The following is a 19,054-nucleotide window of genomic DNA, read 5'->3' on the forward strand; positions in this document are numbered from 1 at the left end:
CAGACATATGAAAAATGTATCATTCAAACAATGAAAGCATAGGGACTCTTAATAAAACAATGATAAATGTCACTAACATCGACCTGACCTTGAATCATCAGGAAATGCTCATTATCATATAAAGTTTACTTTTCACATCTAAGACCAAATAGCTAATGTATCAACTTTACATGTGTCAAACACAAAACATGCTTATAAAACATGACAAATTTACTGTTCAAAAAATGAACAAAGCTTTGGAATAATATTTCCCAACAACTTTTTATCTTTGGTAACACGTGGTTTCTCGATACAATTTTTTGCAGTAAAAATATTTCTCAGACCATCTTCACCATCTCTCTGCCAAACAAGTTTCAAATGTTGTAGATTTAGGCCAGAACCTGCTATATTTTCTGCAGTAGCTAATTTGAGAACACCACTGGCAACAAGACAATGTAGGGTGCCAATATTTTTGGCCTTGGCAAGATTGAACTCTTCTTGTAAAAAATGACAATTTGATGCATAAGAATGTTTTACATAATTTGCTTTTGTCATGCCACTTGCACACAAAATCTTAGCTAGCATTTTGACATCATCAACTGCATCATGAGCATTGTATCCCCCACAAGTGACAAAATGTGCAAGAGTGCATGCACTTGGGGTGAATTCATTCCGTGAATTTAGTGCAAGAAATTCTTTTATGATAAAAATATTTTTTCAAAAGTACAAGTGTTAGTAGTGACACTGTGGTATTCAGAGCGATGAAACATAACCCAGTCAATCGTGAAATAATTCCATTTGTACTCATGCAATTACAGAATATTAATCTTGAAAATTGCACTTTTAGAATCTGAAAATGTTCATATCGCGTCAGATCGCGATTAACTTATAAAAGCGGATCTAGTTCAAAGAGGTACATGTAACTATGTAAATGTATCTCATAAATCAATATATGGGATTGTTTCAACAACCCTTCACCTGTTCAAACCCTCACTAGATTCCACGATAATAAGTAATATCAATAACAAAGTAATAAAAAACACCGTGATAATATCTGAATAAACACCAAAACATGGACGGAATCTTTTTCATGTGAGTGGTTTTTTTCCCCTTCTAAATAAATATACCAACGTACTAATATAAACTCAGTCAAATTTCTGCACTCAGTTCCTCACTCGTCTCGATTGGATAGCCAACACATGATATTTTGTATTATATACTGAATTCAACAGGAAATAGTATTTTATTGAAATTACGTCACTCTATATTTTTAAAAGTGGTTGCATTTTTAAAAGTGACGTCACTTTACTAATACGAGTACGCCAGTTTTGAGATACGAACTCTTCTGTATAGGAGGTGCATTTAGTGGAACTTTGAATGCCTAAAGTCTCAATATACCTGGCGAATTGCCAATACGAAGCTAAAGTGACCAGGGTTAAAATGTAAATATGTTAAAAGAGTATTTTATAGAATTTAAATAGTTTCATTGTTATTGATATCTGTATTAATATAGGGAGGTGACCATTCTACATTGATCCAGTGCCTTTTTATGGGATTCGAAACTGTGACTGTGAGATGTATGAGAGTTTGACTTCTAGGCGGGCAATTCTACTTTCACTTTAAACGGTAAGTTGAAAAGAGCATGCTGCATCTTTGATGTAAAATATCTCGAAAAGGAATCAAGGACCCTATTGCAAATTTGGCCTTGTTGGAAAGGTTAGGAATTTTGCTGAAAGTTGATATCTGTCATTATACTGGGAAAATTTTTGTTTTTGAATTAGGATGGGTTGAAAATGGGTATATTTTCCTCATTTTTGTTGCTTTTTTACTTCCAGGATGGCAGGTGCCTGAGTGTATCTCGACCCATTTCCAGGCTAGCATCAGATGTCATGATGGACCTTTAAAATCTTTCACATGTGTACTTTCAAGAACCATATACATTATTTTTGAAAATTGGTTGCCATGGTAATAAAATCTGAAAATTAAAACATGGGCTTCTGAAGGCGAATTTTCCTCCATTTCCTGGTAGTTTGTGATCTAAGTGGGACAGAGTCAATCGGATCACGCGCTCGTCCTTTTCCGTAACCGGTTATTTGCAGTTACGGAAATAGCCGAGTAGTTACGATTAGGACAGAGTGGACCTACAAGTCATCGAGGAAGACGATGAAATGTTTTAAAAGTGGTTTCTCTTTAAATATGTAAATGTTGGAAATACAAAATACTATCGAAAGAAATGTTTGAATGCGGGTGATCAACAGCGTATGAGAAACTTACCGAGTACATTCACTTACGCAGTGATGAATATTCGTCGCACTCCCGCGTGTAAACAAATTTTTTCGCGCCTTACTATGTACGAGAGTTCTCCAAAGGGAAATAACTCAGACGTATCTCGAAACTGACGTATTGGTGACATCGCAGATTGAAAACGACTATAAATAAATCAATATATGATGTCACCTATTCGTTTAAGTTAATTTTATTAAAAATTTAAGTAGATCTAGGTGATATCACCCATTGTATAGCTCGGATACACAACACTCTTATTGATGTCGGATTGGTTTTGAGTTCAACTCGGCTCGAGCTCGCAGATCACTGGTCAATCCCAGGTCAGAGTGAGATGTTATTCATATCATATACTGTTATCTGCATTACGATACAGACGGATACTCCACCATCCCTGACCTCCGCCCACAAGGTTGTTTTAATTTATACTTCTTTCACCTGTGCCATATACAAATGTTTGAAATTTGCATGTTCCTATAGTAATTTAACGGAATAAACCAAATATAAAGAGCAAATAACTCTTACTAAAGGAAAAATAACTCTTACACTTGATCGCGAATCAAATAACATGATAATGCCGGAAATTGCATAAAATATAGAGAGATTTATGAACCATATCGTATGCTTCATGCGGCTTATTCCGTTATACCATTTTTCTTTGAATTCATTTGTTTCTCTTTCATATGTACATGTCTATATCAACATTTTAACAAAACATGTGCCCTAATTATTATCAATATTATTTACGAAATTAAAATGTCACCGTCATGCTATTATAGCATCTAACATCAAGACGTTGCAGGCAACGCTCCACAGTAAAATCACCGATTTTCTCGTAGAGCGTTGCAAATAACAGGAGTATATATTTTGGTTGACGATTCTTATTTTCTCGGTTAGGAATCAATCTAAAATGTACATAAAGGGGAAGTTTCCCCGGGAAAAGGGTTTTCTTAGGGGGTACCATATCAGAGAAAATGGGGCTTGGTTTCTTTTGGGGGGATCAAGCTAAATAAGTTTATTAGACGGAATAAGGCCCATCTCTATAACTCGCGCTTTGCAGGCAACGCTCCACAGTAAAATGACCAATTTTCTCGTAGAGCGTTGCAAATAACAGGAGTATATATAGGTTGACGATTCTTATTTCCTCTGTTAGAAATCAATATAAAATGTACATAAATGGGAAGCTTCCATGGGAAGAGGGTTTTCGTGGGGGGCGGGGGGGGGGGGTACCATATCAGAGAAAACGGGTCTTGGTTTCTTTTGGGGGGAATCAAGCTAAATAAGTTTATTGGATGGAAGAAAGCCCTTCTCTATAACTCGCGCGTTCGCCACAGTAAAATCCTCGATTTTCTCGTAGAGCGTTGCAAATAACAGGAGTATATATATATATATATATATATATATAGGACGACGATTCTTACTTCCCTGTTTAAGAATCAATATAAAATGTACTTAAAGGGGAAGTCTTGATAGTAGATGCTATAATAGCATGATGGTGATATTTTGATTTCGTAAATAATATATATGATAATTAGGGCACATGTTTTGTTAAAATGTTGATATATATGTAGACATGTATATATGAAAGAGAAACAAATGAATTCAAAGAGAAATTGTATAACGGAATAAGACGCATGAAGCATACGATATTGTTCATGAATCTCTCTATATTCTATGCAATTTCTTTGATATTCATAGAAAATTTTTCTTGTCAGTTTAATCTCTTATAGAGAGAATACGGATCCGATGTATATTTTGGTATCGTAATATATACTCGGAATTGTATTACCCTAAAACGTATACGCAACGCGTTGCAGATAACAGTATATAGACAAAACACAAAAATTTGAGAGAAATTTAACAAAGTTTATTAAAAATTGAGAGAGGAAAAAAAAAAAAAAACGACCCAGAAACGGTACAAATGGCAACAAGATTTTGACAACATGTATTTTATTCCCTCAGTGAATTTACATTAATGGTCATGTTTCCACTAATGTTGGCATTTTGAATCATGCTAAAGCCTGGGTGTTGTAGCTGTATTCCATTGCTGGTCACGTGAGGATTGTTCTGTTCTCTCCATTTCATGTTTACAGCTATTGATCTAGATTAACAAATAATACTTGGGTTGCCTCCTTTTCATTTGGCACTGTTTTTAAAAAAGTTTTTATTTATTTTTTCTGCGTATGTTATATTTTGTCGAGGTAAAAATTATTATACTAGACTTTTGTCCGTGTGTTACATCATTTCCCAGGACTTTTTGTTGAATATTAAAAGATTTAAGAGGAATAGCCGCATACTACTCACAGCCCTCTGTCTCTCCGCACAAGGGGTGTGCAAACGACCTCTGGTGGAAGTTTGGAAATTGCAAGACAGCCCCTTGACAACGGGCCGAGATAGAGATATCCCAGCCCTTAGGACAAGACCGTCCTAGCTCCTCGCAGCTACATGTGTCTCACTCTAGCCAAGATAGGTGTATTTAGGTTAGTCAGTTGTACATATAATTCAACGTCCCACTCGAGTATTTTTCACTCATGGAGACGTCACCATTGTCGTTCAAGGGCTACAAAATTTACTAGGCCTATGCTCAGCGCTTGTAACGATCTTTGAGCAGGGAGGGATCTGTATCGTGCCACACCTGCGGTGACACAGGGACTCGGTTGTTATGCACTCAAATGTAAGATAATTAATAATTTTCAAATCCAAGGGGTGTAATGTCCATATACATGTATGTAGTGTAACGTTCTGATGTGACATTTTATTGTGCACAAAGTTTTTACCTTTCCGGATCATTTTTGTTCACCTTTCTGTCCGTCCGCAAACTTTCAAAATTTTCAACTTCTTCTCCAGAACCGCTGCGTCAATTTCAAAGAAACTTGGCACAAATCACCCTTGGGTGAAGGGCTTCTAGTCCAAGTTTGTTCAAATGAAGGGCCAGGCCCCCTTCAAAGGGGGAGATAATAACGAAAATGCAAAAATTGGATAGGGTCATTAAACTATTTTCTTCTCAAGAACCACTCGGCCAGAAAGGTTTACATTTACATGAAAGTTTTCTGACAAAATGCAGATTCAAGTTTGTTAAAATCATTGCTCCGGGGGTAGGATGAGGTTACAATAAGGGATCAAAGTTTTACAAGCAAATATACATGTATAGAGAACATGTTTAAAAATCTACCACTGGGTCAAAAAAGTACAAATTCACATGAATGCTTCGATCTTGGACATAGTGCAGATTCAAGTTTGTAAATTCATGGCCCCTGGTCTGGTGGTAGGGTGGGACCACATGTAATAGGGTATCGAAGTTTTACATGCGAATATATAGGAAAAATCTTTTCATTTTGGTGTTTGACCTTGTGACCTTGAACAACGGCAGGGCGAAGATGACTCAGGTGAGCGATGTGTCCCATGGACCTCATGCTTTTCGATGTATTACAATTCAATCTGGAAATTAAAAAAACCCCAGAAAAAACATGATACAATAAACAAAAGTTCCCTATGTCAACAAGTACTAACTCTTAGTGTAGGTTAATTAATATTATTATAGTCCAATCTATGCATTTTACAAAAACCTCAGATCTGCATATATACATGTAAAAAAGTATTATTGGTCCCATGCTTCTACACGTATGTTAAAACTGGTACAACTGATGTCAATTTTCTTTTATCGTGCATTTTTCTAAACAAGAGACCACGATTTACCTTAATTTTGAAAAATTAAGGGGGGGGGGGCGCCCCGGTTGCTCAACAGACTGAAATCAATCATATATATAATACTGATTAGTTTAAACCAAATAAACGATATCCCTCAGGGTTTGAAAATAATGAATTAGTGTTTGCATTGAAATGCCTACAAAATTTATTTATTTGTGTGTGTTTTTTAATTTCATTAACTCTCTCTCTCTCTCTCTCTCTCTCTCTCTCTCTCTCTCTCTCTCTCTCTCTCTCTCTCTGGGATTTTTTTTTTAAAAAAGATTGATTTATATAATGGTGCATTTTAATGCATCATAGACTGAAATTCTTGTTCCTTCTTCCTTTCAATAATAGTCACCACATCCTTTATAGGATCGGGTGTGGTAAAAAAAAAGAAAGAAAAGAGCGGTGGGGGGGGGGGGGGGGGGGGGGTCCGATCCCCCCACCCCCCTAATTCCGCCATTGTGTATTTATCTATCCCCTCTATTTATAAATATTTTTTATATAGAGTGGATATACATATCACCCTTACTACACATCTTACGATGTACTGATAGAAATTCAGAGGCCTGTGGTTACAAAATATGCACACAAGAATTAGCCTGATACACAAAGAACCCCATTATACGGGATATTCTGGTGTATTCGTTTCTAAATTTAGTATTCTATTCACAAACGCTTGTTAGACCAAGATCATTCGTCTGCGAGAATGGCGTCCGAAGATCATGATTTTCCATCAGAAGGGTTGTTACCTAAGAAAGAGACTGGTGCTTATTCATTTCTCACGAAGTATCCAGATTATGATGGTAGAGGGGTTCTCATTGCTATTTTAGACACAGGTGTAGATCCCGGAGCACCGGGATTACAGGTACGCGTTTGTTACTATGACTTGCACATTTTTTTTTAATGCAGTTAAAAATGTTGCTGTCATCACAGGAGTCGGCAATTGCCGACTCATGTGCTGTCAGGAATAGATCTATAGATTTCAATATCAATTTCATTGATCAGATACTTACAGTTATAGTGCAATTACAATTACATTGATTTCAACAAACTTTGAAGAATTAAATTACATTTCAATTCAATCAATTGCGGAACTTCTAAAGACAGTTTACTTAAGGATGTATGCTACACCAGAGAAATTTGATGTAGATGAAAAGTGTAGGATATGTACAAAAATATTTTGAATTTGAAAATTTTCAAATTTACTTTATTTTGTCAAAAAATACAGTTTTAGTAGAAGGTAATCTGAAAAAAATTTAAAACCCCTGCTGGACTCGAACCTGCGACCTACAGTTCAGCAGTCGGTATTCTAACCTACTGAGCTACTCGGCTAGGTATTTAAATAGAAAAGGAAAAGTCAAATATTGCTGATATCGATTTTGTCATCCATGTTTTTAAAGGAAGTCAGCCATTATGACGATGTAGAGTACTACCTTAAAAGTTGACTTTAAAATTTCCAGATGGCATTTTCCTGTTTTTTGTAAAATGAAATTAATTCAGTACATTTGATGTCATTTTTAGTTTTGAATACAAATCATGTCAAAATTAAATGAATTCTTACCTGGGTAATTTTTCTTTGGCCCTATATGAGAGGTGTTCACACCTATAGCTCTTATGACGAAAAACATTTTTTATTCTCATGTAGTCATTTTTCAGAAGAAAGGGTTATTTTATTCCAAATAATAGACAAATCATGTAAGAATTTTGTAAAGTTGGACAGTGATCAAAAGCTTATCTGGTTAATGACCAATGAAGATAAAAATATCCTCATCCAAACTAGTAAGATGATTTTAAACACTACAAATACTACAAATGTTACATTTCATTGCATTATGCACATTTTCTTTCTTCATCATATTCTACACCTGTAGGCTGTCTTGGCTACTGGGAGTACAAGATCAACAGTCTGGTACAATAAATTTATTACCAGACTGTTAACAGGCACTGTCCCTTGGTGCTCCCTGTAATCAGGTCAACATATTGTGTTTTTATTCTCTCATATAATGCTATTATTCTCTTATATATAAGTATTCTAACCTTCCTGCTTTAGACATAAAACATTCAGAATAACTGGATCCTGCGTGTACACATGTAATATACTTGCATGCTGTATTCAGTAAGATGATTTTGAACAGTGTAATGTGATACTGCAAGTACATGTCGTTGCATTCTACACATTTCCTTCACTTTACACTTGTAAGCTGTCTTGGTTACTGGGAGTACAAGATCAACAGTCTGGTACAATAAATTTATTACCAGACTGTTAACAGGCACTGTCCCTTGGTGCTCCCTGTAATCAGGTCAACATATTGTGTTTTTATTCTCTCATATAATATTATTATTCTCTTTTATATAAGTATTCTAACCTTCCTGCTTTAGACATAAAACGTTCAGAACTGGATCCTGCATGTACATATGTAATATACTTACATGCTGTATTCAGTAAGATGATTTTGAACAGTGGAATGTGATACTACAAGTACATGTCTTTGCTTTGTACACATTTCCTTTGCTTTACACTTGTAAGCTGTCTTGGTTACTGGGAGTACAAGACCAACAGTCTGGTACAATATATTTACTACCAGACTGTTAACAGGCACTGTCCCTTGGTGCCCCCTGTAATCAAGTAAACAATTCACGCCTTCTTTAACACTTCTACAATTGATCCTACATGTACATGTGTTTTATACTTGCATACTGTTCTTACTGAAATATAATTATACTGATTTGATTACAATTGCAATTTTATATGTATTCACACAACACTATCATTATCTGCTATCCCAGAAACTGATGTGTGAAGCAGTTGGGTTATTTTATTTATCATGTTGTTAATTTAAATCTTGTCTGTAATCAGTATTTCATCAGGGGTCGAAATTAACTTTTTCTACCACAGCCTAATTTTAGCCTGTGGGTAAAAAATCCACAGGCTAAAATGAAAACCTACAAGCTAAAATAAAAATAATGAAGCAGTGCTCTTTTTTCATGTTTTTTTAAAAATTCAATTACATGTATTTTCCCCATCATTATTCATTACTGAGCCTTGTGGGTCAACAGGCATTGTTTGGAAAAGACACTAAGTTACGTAAGTCATGTTTAGGTCTCTTGATTACCGCACCTCTAATCCACAACCTGTTTACCGCAGGTCCATTTTCATGCCACATCAGAGTTGTCACTAGTGATTTTTCAAAGTGCATCTGGGACTCATGGTTTTATAAGCAGCACGATCATGAGCCCCATGGACTTTTTTGATAATCGTCTACGCGGTGAGCAGTGCACTCGTGTCATCACTACAACCCGACCTCAATATGACAATAAATTAATTTAGATAGGACATTCTCATGATTCTGATAAAAATAACTACCGGAAGACTTGGTAAAACATAGACTCCGACTTTTTTTTTCTTCTTAGATAAATGAATAACAAAAACCTCATACTTAGAATTCAATTTAATCACCCCTATAGGTGAACAGGACTCGTGGCACATGCATTTTTCATCATAATGCGATGTCCGACCTCTAAAGCATTTGTTTGACTCCGAGTTCCTTAAAAATCATAAAAGAAAAATCCGGATAGAAACGGTTGTTGAAATCGATCGTTCATGTAAGCGTTTGTATGATTCAGAGTGCAAGTTTAAGAAAAGCGAATGGCGCATTACCGTATAAAACGGATATGATATGATCATAGTTTGTAACTCACCACTCACTAAAATTTTCGAGTGTCCACTATTTTTACTCACTATTTTTCAAATGTACTCACATTTTGCGAGTATTTCTCGCTAATTTCGAGCCCTGTTTCATATATAATTATAGATATGTGCAGTCCAGAAGTGTGAACTCTGTCAGTATTACCAGTAGTACTTCTAAAGGATTGTTATTTATTTTCATTGTTATAATTAATTGCCTGTTAACATGTACACATTCCCTCCCCCCCCCCCCCCCCCCCCCCCCCCCCCCCCCCCCCCCCCGAGGGCACTTGATTGGTGAATAAACTAATATATATATAAATATATGAGAGGAGTTCACACCTATAGGCTTAGCTCTATATGAGAGGAGTTCACACCTTTAGCCCTCATATATACATAATGAGACATCTAATTATTGTATAAATACCATGGCAAAAAGTGAAACAGTCTACAGTCGTTTGCCTAGTTCCGGATCACATTTTCATTAACGATTGCTAGCGGTACAATACACGAAGATACTGTAGATCTTAATCATCTTGTGAGAAGATCAGAAGTTACTAAAATGAAAAATAATAAAAATTATTTGAAAATCGTGGTAAATATCACCGGCCTATGCATTTTCCATAACCGTGTTCATGGGTCAGTTCCGAATCACACTGCCAGTTCTGAATCACGGGGATGTTTGAAATGACTGCAGGCCGATTTGAACTTTCACTGACCTGATCCGACTTTCAATCAATCCGAAACTTAAATCATTATGTGTGTATGTTTATTTCACTTAATATATACCTAGTTTTTGTAGAAATCAAATCAAATCAAACACTAGTTTAAATTAATCTTTATATCATTGACGTTATATATATTGAACAATATTCAAAGCTTCACATTTAGGCATTGGCATAGCCAAAACTGCGTCATTCAAAATTCTCTTAATCAACATTTTAAATTATTATCTTTCTCTGAGTGTGGTTATAATCTAACGTTATATTTACCCGGAATAATAATCCTTCAGCATTTTCTTGTGGAGTTGGTGTGGTTGGGAAGAAAAAATAATTCAGTAATACATGCATATTAATATGCTTAAAATTGAATTGACTACAGTAGGCCTATCAATTTCAAGATGTAAATCTAGATGCAATAGGTAGTATATTTACTGTCCCGATTTTCTCATTTTAAAATGTATTTATGGGGGGTGGGGGGGGGGGGGGGTATCCATTTTGGTAATCAGGAAGAAATAGTTTATTGTGTTTATAAAAAAAATGTGTGCATATTATATCTGACAATACTTCTATAAATCCAACAGTGCATTTAATATAAACTGAGATATTGCTCAAAGTTTAAAACTAAGTTCAACAAGTCGCGTATGACAGTAGTTCACACGACTGATCCGGAATTGGACAAACAGATGGTGTCTCTTTGGTAACGCATCTCAACTACAATAATGCTTTCACTGAAGAAATATTTATTGATGCATTTGCTGAAAGATATATCAATTAAATGCATTTAGTTTTTGTGCAGAAAACTTGGTTATTCTTTAGCTACAGACAACTTTTCCCTCCAGCACGATTTTTTCCGAAGGTGTAAGTGACCAAGATTTCGAAGTCCTAATGTATTAAAGAAGTGTGACAAGTAATAAACCTGGGTTGGATCAGTAACCATTTTCAGCATAATTTACCTTTCTAAGTAAAAATTATTTCATTAAGTATTTTTAATGATAATTACAAAGTGATTCGCAGTGTGCGAAATTAACCATGGACCAATAGACAATGTCTATAGAAAATCGGGTCGGTCTACAACAATCGAAATAGCTATAGACCAACTTGTCTATAGGAATTATGAGTAAATAACTGGTTACCCGCTGCTTATTTAACATATATGAGATGCGAAACCAGTTTATATGAATTAGCTGATGTTTCTTTTCACCCTTTATTTGATATTTACTTCAATGTACACCATTTTTCGTGCAAATTCAGAATGTCCTTTTTTGAACGGTTAAAATATGTGGAAGGTGCACGTACTGGAATCAAATGGAAAGCAGTCAGTACAACAAGTTCCAGCAAGGCTAAAGTCGCAGAAAATCATGAGAAAACGAAACGTAGTAGAAGTGACTTAGATGAAGAATCAAACAGTGAAACTGAGCTGGAACAAAATGAAAAAGAAAACAAACTTTTAATTAAAAAGCTTGTGCATGAAATTGAAAAAAGAATATAATTAAACTATGAACGAATTACCAAATCAAATTTGTGTCTATTATTTACTTTTTAATAACAATGAATATTACATGTTAAATTTTGGTCTATAGAAATTTGTTGTGGTCTATAGGAAATGAAATTACTATGGACTGAAAGTCTATAGGACTTTAAAGTTAGTTTCACACACTGGATTCGGAACTGGCATTGATCCGGAACTGGGCAAAAGACTACTACCATTATTACCACTTTAGCAGTCATTTTTATTCTATCATTTTCAAACTTAATCTCTGTAAAATTTGCTTCAACATTAGCAATGATTAAGACAGAATTTAAACTTCAAGTCACATTATCACAGCATCATTAAATTCTTCTCTGACACTGGTCAGAAAGGAACATTCTATTTCTGTTATGTGATGAAGTGGGGGCTTCCTGCAGGGAAATAAGTTGAGGCATACTGATAACAAATTTTACAAAAGTTTTATTTATACAAGTACTGGCACAAAAACATCCAACATTTACATAGCATCTCGCACTTGTATACCGGCTACTTTGTCAACACATGGATCTATAATAAAGTGTGTGAGGCATGGATCCTATTGTTTGATAAATAATAATAAAATAGCATATTGTTTCTATTTAAGAAATAGAGCTAAATAAAGAGTTCAGGGGCTGACAAATGATTTTTTTAAAGCACTTGCCCTTGGGCAAGTGGTTAGGCATAATTTACTTGCCCAACCTTTCAATCTACTTGCCCCATCAATATTGCTCATTGTGGTAGAAATTTAAATTAAAGATAAAATCTATACAATATTTGTGTTCTTTGTTTCACTTTTCACCCATGGCAACGTGTCCTCTCATGATTTGATGTAAAACCGTTTCCTCTGAGTTTTCTCGTACTTCGCATACTTTGATACTGAAGGTCCAGGACATTCATTGTTAACAATGTCAAATAATTACTGGTCATCGTGTGTTTTCCGAGCCTTTTCGCTTGACTTTAGTTATAAATTTGTCCATGCTTGGACCCTCACCGCAATGTCAACACATACGTATACAGGGATCGAAATTAACTTTTTTCTCTACTAGCAAATTTTAGCTAGTGGATTAATTTCCAACTAGCAAAATTGAGTTTTTACTAGCATTTTTCAATCGATTGCTGTTTTACATGAATTTAAGAAAACAAGCATGTCTCTTTATCAAAATATAGGGAAAATCTTTTAAAATCTCCTTTAAAGTGCAATAATAAAAATAAGATTGCAAATTCTTCCATTTAAAATTTAATGAATTATCAGACAACATACATGGTGAGGGTCATAGGGTACACTTGTGCGGCGTACTTTCTGTCCAGAGATCTACCACCTATTTACAACATCATGTGGATTGAAATTTTGAAGACTGTTTGCGCCAATCAACTATATGTTCAAAGCTTTTGGAAATTTCATCTAAAAAATTCTAGTTGAAAAGAAAACCCTGCGAACTCGAAGTATTTGACTATAGAGAACAGAAGGACACCGCGTGAAACGGTGACACTAACACTGTCATGTGTTTTTTCATGTAGACACGGACGAAATCAACATGCTTGCTATTTAAATCAGACGTCACTGAGACGCCCAAAGTGTGCTTGAAGTAGGCCATCTTCGACATCACTGACTGAGATGACCTTGGCCATAGTTATTTATTCGATCCACGTTTACTTTTTCAATACTTGTATATTCATTCTGTAAAACGTTTCTATGCACAATGCTCAGTTCATATATTTCCAAGGTATTAAGCAAGAAAAATTTGCTAACAAAATAGTGTGATTTTTATTTGAAATTGAAATTAAAGAATACCAACAAAAAAAAAAAAAATTAAGAAAAGTGACAAGCTTGACCCCTGAGTCTCTTATGGAACAATTTACCTCTGTTTGGATGGCCATATGATATCCTGTTGGTTTGTTGGTCCAAATGACCCTAGTCAAGTAAATTTTTCACAATTTTGGGTAGTGTTGTACTGATAATCAGAAAACATCGATTAACGACGAAAAAAAGCTACCAATTCCGATGATCGATTGTTTTTTTTCATAATCGATCATCGGATCCACACATCTCATAGAGCGCATTCCGGAATTAGACCGTTTCCGTTATCGTTTTACCTGTGCCGGGGGAAAAAATGGCGTCAAACAATGGAATATATGATCACCCGGGCGTGAAAAAGAAGTCAGAAGTATGGAAGTATTTCGGATTTCGGAAGGTAGACATCAATTTACCTCCAAGTAAAACGAACCTAAATCTAAATAAAGCTGTGTGCCGTATATGCTACAAGGAATACACCAACACTGGTAAGTTTATTTTTTCATACTTTGATATGTGGCGCGCTTTTTTAGTGCAACACACCAGAATCATGTGCACGATATTCTTGTTTCAAATGTATAATATTTTTTCTATCATACATTGCTGATTTATTCAGTGTGCCATAACTATCATTAATTACAATCGCATCATATGCAACTTGATATTAAATTCTGAATTTTCTTGAACGTACTTTGCTATATTCTAGTATTAAATACCTAGTATATTTTATCTTTTTCTTAATATAACTCCCTTTATCTTAGTAAATTGGTAAGTTCTTTTTAAAGGAAATACTACAAATTTCCGTGCACATCTGGATAGTGAACATAAACAGCAGACACAGAAGACTGGCTTAGTGATATAATGTGCGTAGGAGAAAGCAGTTTCACAAGATGATATGGCTTATGAAGAGACCAGACGTTACCTGGGGATGGCACTGAAAGAAGATGACAAAGGGCTCACAGCTCTAGCGTGGTGGCAGAAAAAGGAAATGTTTCCCCCCAGAATAGCAGTTCTTGCAAAAAAGATTTTATGTGTTCAAGCTAGTAGTGTGCCATCAGAGAGAGTATTTTCTCTTGCTGGTGGGTTGATGTCAAAAAAGAGAAGTACGTAGGCTGCAGTGCAGATAATGTAGATTTGTTTATTTTTTTGAGCAAAAACATGAGTAAATTTTGGTGAGAGATTGAATGGTATTATGCTTAAGCCAGAGACAGTAGAGATTTAGATTAAAATGCTGAGTTTTACATCATACTGGTGTTTAGTTTATCTTGCTATTTCTCTCCTAGAAAGAGCTGTTAACTATTTGTTTAAGAAATGTAATGCTTTGTATTGAATAAAAAACAAATCTGCACTAGTACTTTTTTATGTTTTAATTTTAAATAATATATAGTTAAATTTCCGTCTCTGATCTCCGTGTAAGATTCAATATGGATATGCATCTCACCTTCCAATGGCATCCATCATAATTATGAGCTAGTTATATATCCAACTATCCAACCAGCACAAAGCTAAGGTGATTATGAACTATAAGGTGCTTATATAGAAAGTGCAAAAGCATCAAGACAACATAGAAAACATCATATTGAGTTATTGATATTAGCTAATTGATATATAATTGAAGATTTTTTTTTAAAAAAACCTGCAAGATTATGCTTTATATAGTAAAAATGTAACATCCGATTATAATCGGAAAATCGCATCGGAAGCAGCAACCGATTCTAACCGATGATCGATTATGAAAGTGAACCGATGTCCCATCACTAATTTTGGGGCTAAGTGGTAGTGGCTAGAAGAATCTTGTATGTCAAATCATCCTGAGGTGGAACTCAAAGTGTGCCTGCAATGTTGTATGAACAGTCCTGTCCATTATGAAAAATTGTGATATTATGGACACCTTATGGAATTGTGGTATATTTAAGAGTAATCTTCCTCATCATAGGGAAATACTGATAGTCTGATACCTCATCAAATTTTATCTAGCACACAGCAGGGATAATGGTATTGCTTACTAAGTGAATAGAAATTAGTGTTGATTATAATACCGGAAGTTGATCACGTGTCCTCTCGGAGACTTTCAATGGGCGCCATGCCGAATTCTGTGAAATTTCAGTCATTTTCCTCAAGGTTTTATAACTTTGCCATTATACTTTAAACAATGAATACAGTGAGTGCTCCTGTATACAAGTGTATCATAATTATTCATTTATTTGACTTAGAAATAATCCTTCCTTAACAGATTCTATATATTACTGTTTTGTATGTTAACATAGATTTAATTATTAAACTTTTCAATGATGTAGTTTTTATATTACGAAGAACAAGGTATGATTGTGTATATAAAAAGGCCCAAAAATTTCTCTGTTTTAAATGTGTCTTGAATTAAGATTGATCTGTGTTTTAAGTAAGTTAAATATATGCCGTTAAATATATGCCAAGTATAAATCTCAACTTAAATCAAAGTTATTGCTTTATTTGATAGCATTATTACGTCATGAATAAGACTTTTCCCGCCTTTTTTTCAAAAAGAGTTGAATAACTTAAATTTCATCCAGATTATGGCCTAGGAAAAGGTGTGCCAATCTGTCAAACAAAATAAAATTAATATATATTGCTTATTGATAGACAATAAAATATGTATTTGTGAATATGAAATTGCTCGACGCATGGGCTGCATGTTTTCTGAAAGGAAAACCCCCTGAATTTATGAATTTTTTCATTGATTTTGGCAATTTATGTCAACTTCACGCTCTTGTCATTACAGTACGAAGTAATTTTGGATCAAATTAAATGTAGTTTGGGTTTGCTTATATATTTTTATTGGAATGGCAGACTTTGGTACTCCTATCGAAATCATCAATTTTCTGGGCCAGATGACTGTAGAAACTGTACCTGCTTCTTTCCATAATGTGGATTTTTTTTTTTATTTATTTATTTTTTTTTTTTTTTTTTTTTATACATTTTTGCAAAATGTAGATCCTATGTTTTATTATCCTCTCTCGCAACTAGTTACGAAGGGGATATAGCATCACTACTGTAATATGTGGGTGTGACCGTTACAGCTTATGACCAAAATTTAAAGTGAACCCTTCCACCAAGGATTATCACACTTTGCATACTTCTGTTGCTGTTTTCAATTCAGTTGGTGGAAATTTTTTTTAAAATATCACCCCCTGAAGATATTTTAATGTTTTAGACCTGTCTGCTGGTATACATTGTGTTGTCCACTTAAAGACCCAATTTTAAGTTAACACCCCCAAATTTTACCTGTAGGGTGATCAATAGTAAGTCATCTGTCAATCAAACATTTAAGAATAGATCTCTGGTTATGTGACATTTGCAGAGGCTGTTGTCTGTAACTACCCAAGAGGGGAGGTGTAGGCTGTGTCAGCTCATTATACAAACACTATGACCACAGAAACTCTACAGACTGTCCTGAGACACTTCCCATGTATATTAAAAGTATACACAATACCCTGAGCAGGGCCAGGTAAATTTCAGGTAAATAACTATATGGCCATAGATAAGCTCCGCCACATCCAGTGATCCGTGAAGAAACCATATGGTATTATTTTTCATATTTTAGAACCTTTCCTTGATACAAAAACAAGATACTTCTGCTGAGAGAGAAGGGGGGGGGGGGGGGGTGATAAGAAGGGAAAAGCGGCAGGGATGGGATAAAGGAGATATATGAATTGATAGTAGATATATACGTGTTGTGGGTGTAATGTTGGTCTCATTCATCATTTATGCCTAAATAATGCATATGTTCTTAACATCTCCTGTCGCAAGGGGATGCTCTGCTGAGCAGTGCTCTTGTTACAGTTTTCTACCTAACAGGTAATTTGTTTGACCTCAAAAAATGTGTTCATATTGAGCTAACTGTTAACATTTCATTTTCAAGGTGACAACAGATGGAAGCCCAAAGATTGTTGACATCATTGACACAACTGGATCTGGTGATGTTGACACCTCAAAAGTCGAAGAAGTTAAAGACGGAGAAATTAGCGGTGTTACTGGTCGTAAACTCAAGGTAACCATGATTCTATCAACATGTGTACTCCCCATCCAGGTGTAGTGTTATCTGTTCATTTCTAGCTGTTTACATTATCCATTGCAGCTTGATTTGACTGAAATACACATTTGGGTTAAATGCCAGTGATCATCAATGCTGGGCAAGTGTGTCAATTTCAAACTTACTTTGGTCGACTTTTCAGAGAGGAGCTGTGTATGAATGAAAGTAGCACTAAATTCAGACAAACTATAAAAGTATAGCATACTTTTTATCGGTGTGTTCTTCTCCCCATTATGGATGTCCAAAATATGCAGCATATTTTAATGCACAGTTATATATGTTTATATCTACAAGTATTAAGACTATCAGCAAATCATTTCAAACAGATTCCTGACACCTGGACGAATCCCAGTGGCTTGTATCATGTGGGGGCGAAGCCAGCGTACGACTTGTTTCCAAAGAAGCTCCAGGATAGGATGAACAAAGAAAGGAAGGAGAAAAGCTGGGATCCAGCCCACAGAGATGCTGTTGCAGTGGCCACCAGAAAATTGGAACAGTTTGAGACAACTACTAATGGCCAGGTCCGTTGTTGCTTTGTACAAAGTAGTCAGTATGGTGCTATTATTGATCAATCCTGTATCATTTTAATGTATTCCAATTTAGCACAGTTGTAGATCATATATTGTGTAGTTCCTTTGGAAGCCATTGGTTTTTCTTTCAGAGATTTATGAAGATACATGCACTTGCAACCAGAAAATCTGAAAGAATTTCTTAGAACTGAATTTTTTAGCTCAAGTGAGCTTTTCTGATCACCCGTATTCCGGCGTCTGTCCGTCTGTAAACTTTTAACATTTTTGACTTCTTCTCAAAAACCACTGGGCCAATTTCAACCAAAGTTGGCTCAAAGCATCCTTAGGTAAAGGGAATTCTAAATTGTTAAAATAAAGGGCCAGGCCACCTTCCAAGGGGAGATAATCAAGAAAAGGTAAAAATAGAGTAGGGTCATTAAAAAATCTTCTTCTCAAGAACCACTAGGCCAGAAAAGATGAAATTTATAGATAAGCTTTATTAGGTAGTGCAGATTCTAAATTGTTAAAATCCTGGCCCCCGGGGGTCGGATGGGGCCACAATAGGGGATCAAAGTTTTACATACAAATATATAGGAAAAATCTTTAAAAATCTTCTTCTCAAGAACCACTGAACCAGAAAAGCTGATACTTATATGAAAGCTTCCTGATATAGTGCAGATTCTTAATTGTTAAAATCCTGGCCCCCGGGGGTCGGATGGGGCCACAATAGGGGATCAAAGTTTTACATACAAATATATAGGAAAAAATCTTTAAAAATCTTCTTCTCAAGAACCACTGAGCCAGAAAAGCTTATATTT

The 19,054-nt window shown here is 35.2% G+C and overlaps 1 protein-coding gene and 2 long non-coding RNA genes across 3 annotated transcripts in view; all 3 read left to right on the top strand.

The window, feature by feature from the left end:
• The first annotated feature begins 1,387 nt into the window (after positions 1–1,387).
• On the top strand, positions 1,388–1,967 carry LOC130050085 (uncharacterized). The gene is made up of 2 exons (XR_008798471.1): positions 1,388–1,605; positions 1,815–1,967. It is a non-coding gene; the product is annotated as an uncharacterized LOC130050085 (long non-coding RNA).
• Positions 1,968–6,639: 4,672 nt separating this feature from the next.
• Positions 6,640–19,054, top strand: part of LOC125659353 (tripeptidyl-peptidase 2-like) — a 49,069-nt gene continuing 36,654 nt past the window's right edge. The window contains exons 1-3 of the mRNA XM_048891009.2: positions 6,640–6,817; positions 17,557–17,685; positions 18,054–18,248. Coding sequence (XP_048746966.2) covers positions 6,659–6,817; positions 17,557–17,685; positions 18,054–18,248 — 483 coding nt within the window. The 5' untranslated portion in view covers positions 6,640–6,658. The remainder of the gene's footprint in view (positions 6,818–17,556; positions 17,686–18,053; positions 18,249–19,054) is intronic.
• Positions 10,943–15,009, top strand: LOC125659367 (uncharacterized). The gene is made up of 2 exons (XR_007364044.2): positions 10,943–14,146; positions 14,444–15,009. It is a non-coding gene; the product is annotated as an uncharacterized LOC125659367 (long non-coding RNA).

This window comes from Ostrea edulis, chromosome 9 (assembly GCF_947568905.1).
Source record: "Ostrea edulis chromosome 9, xbOstEdul1.1, whole genome shotgun sequence".
Lineage (NCBI taxonomy): Eukaryota > Metazoa > Mollusca > Bivalvia > Ostreida > Ostreidae > Ostrea > Ostrea edulis.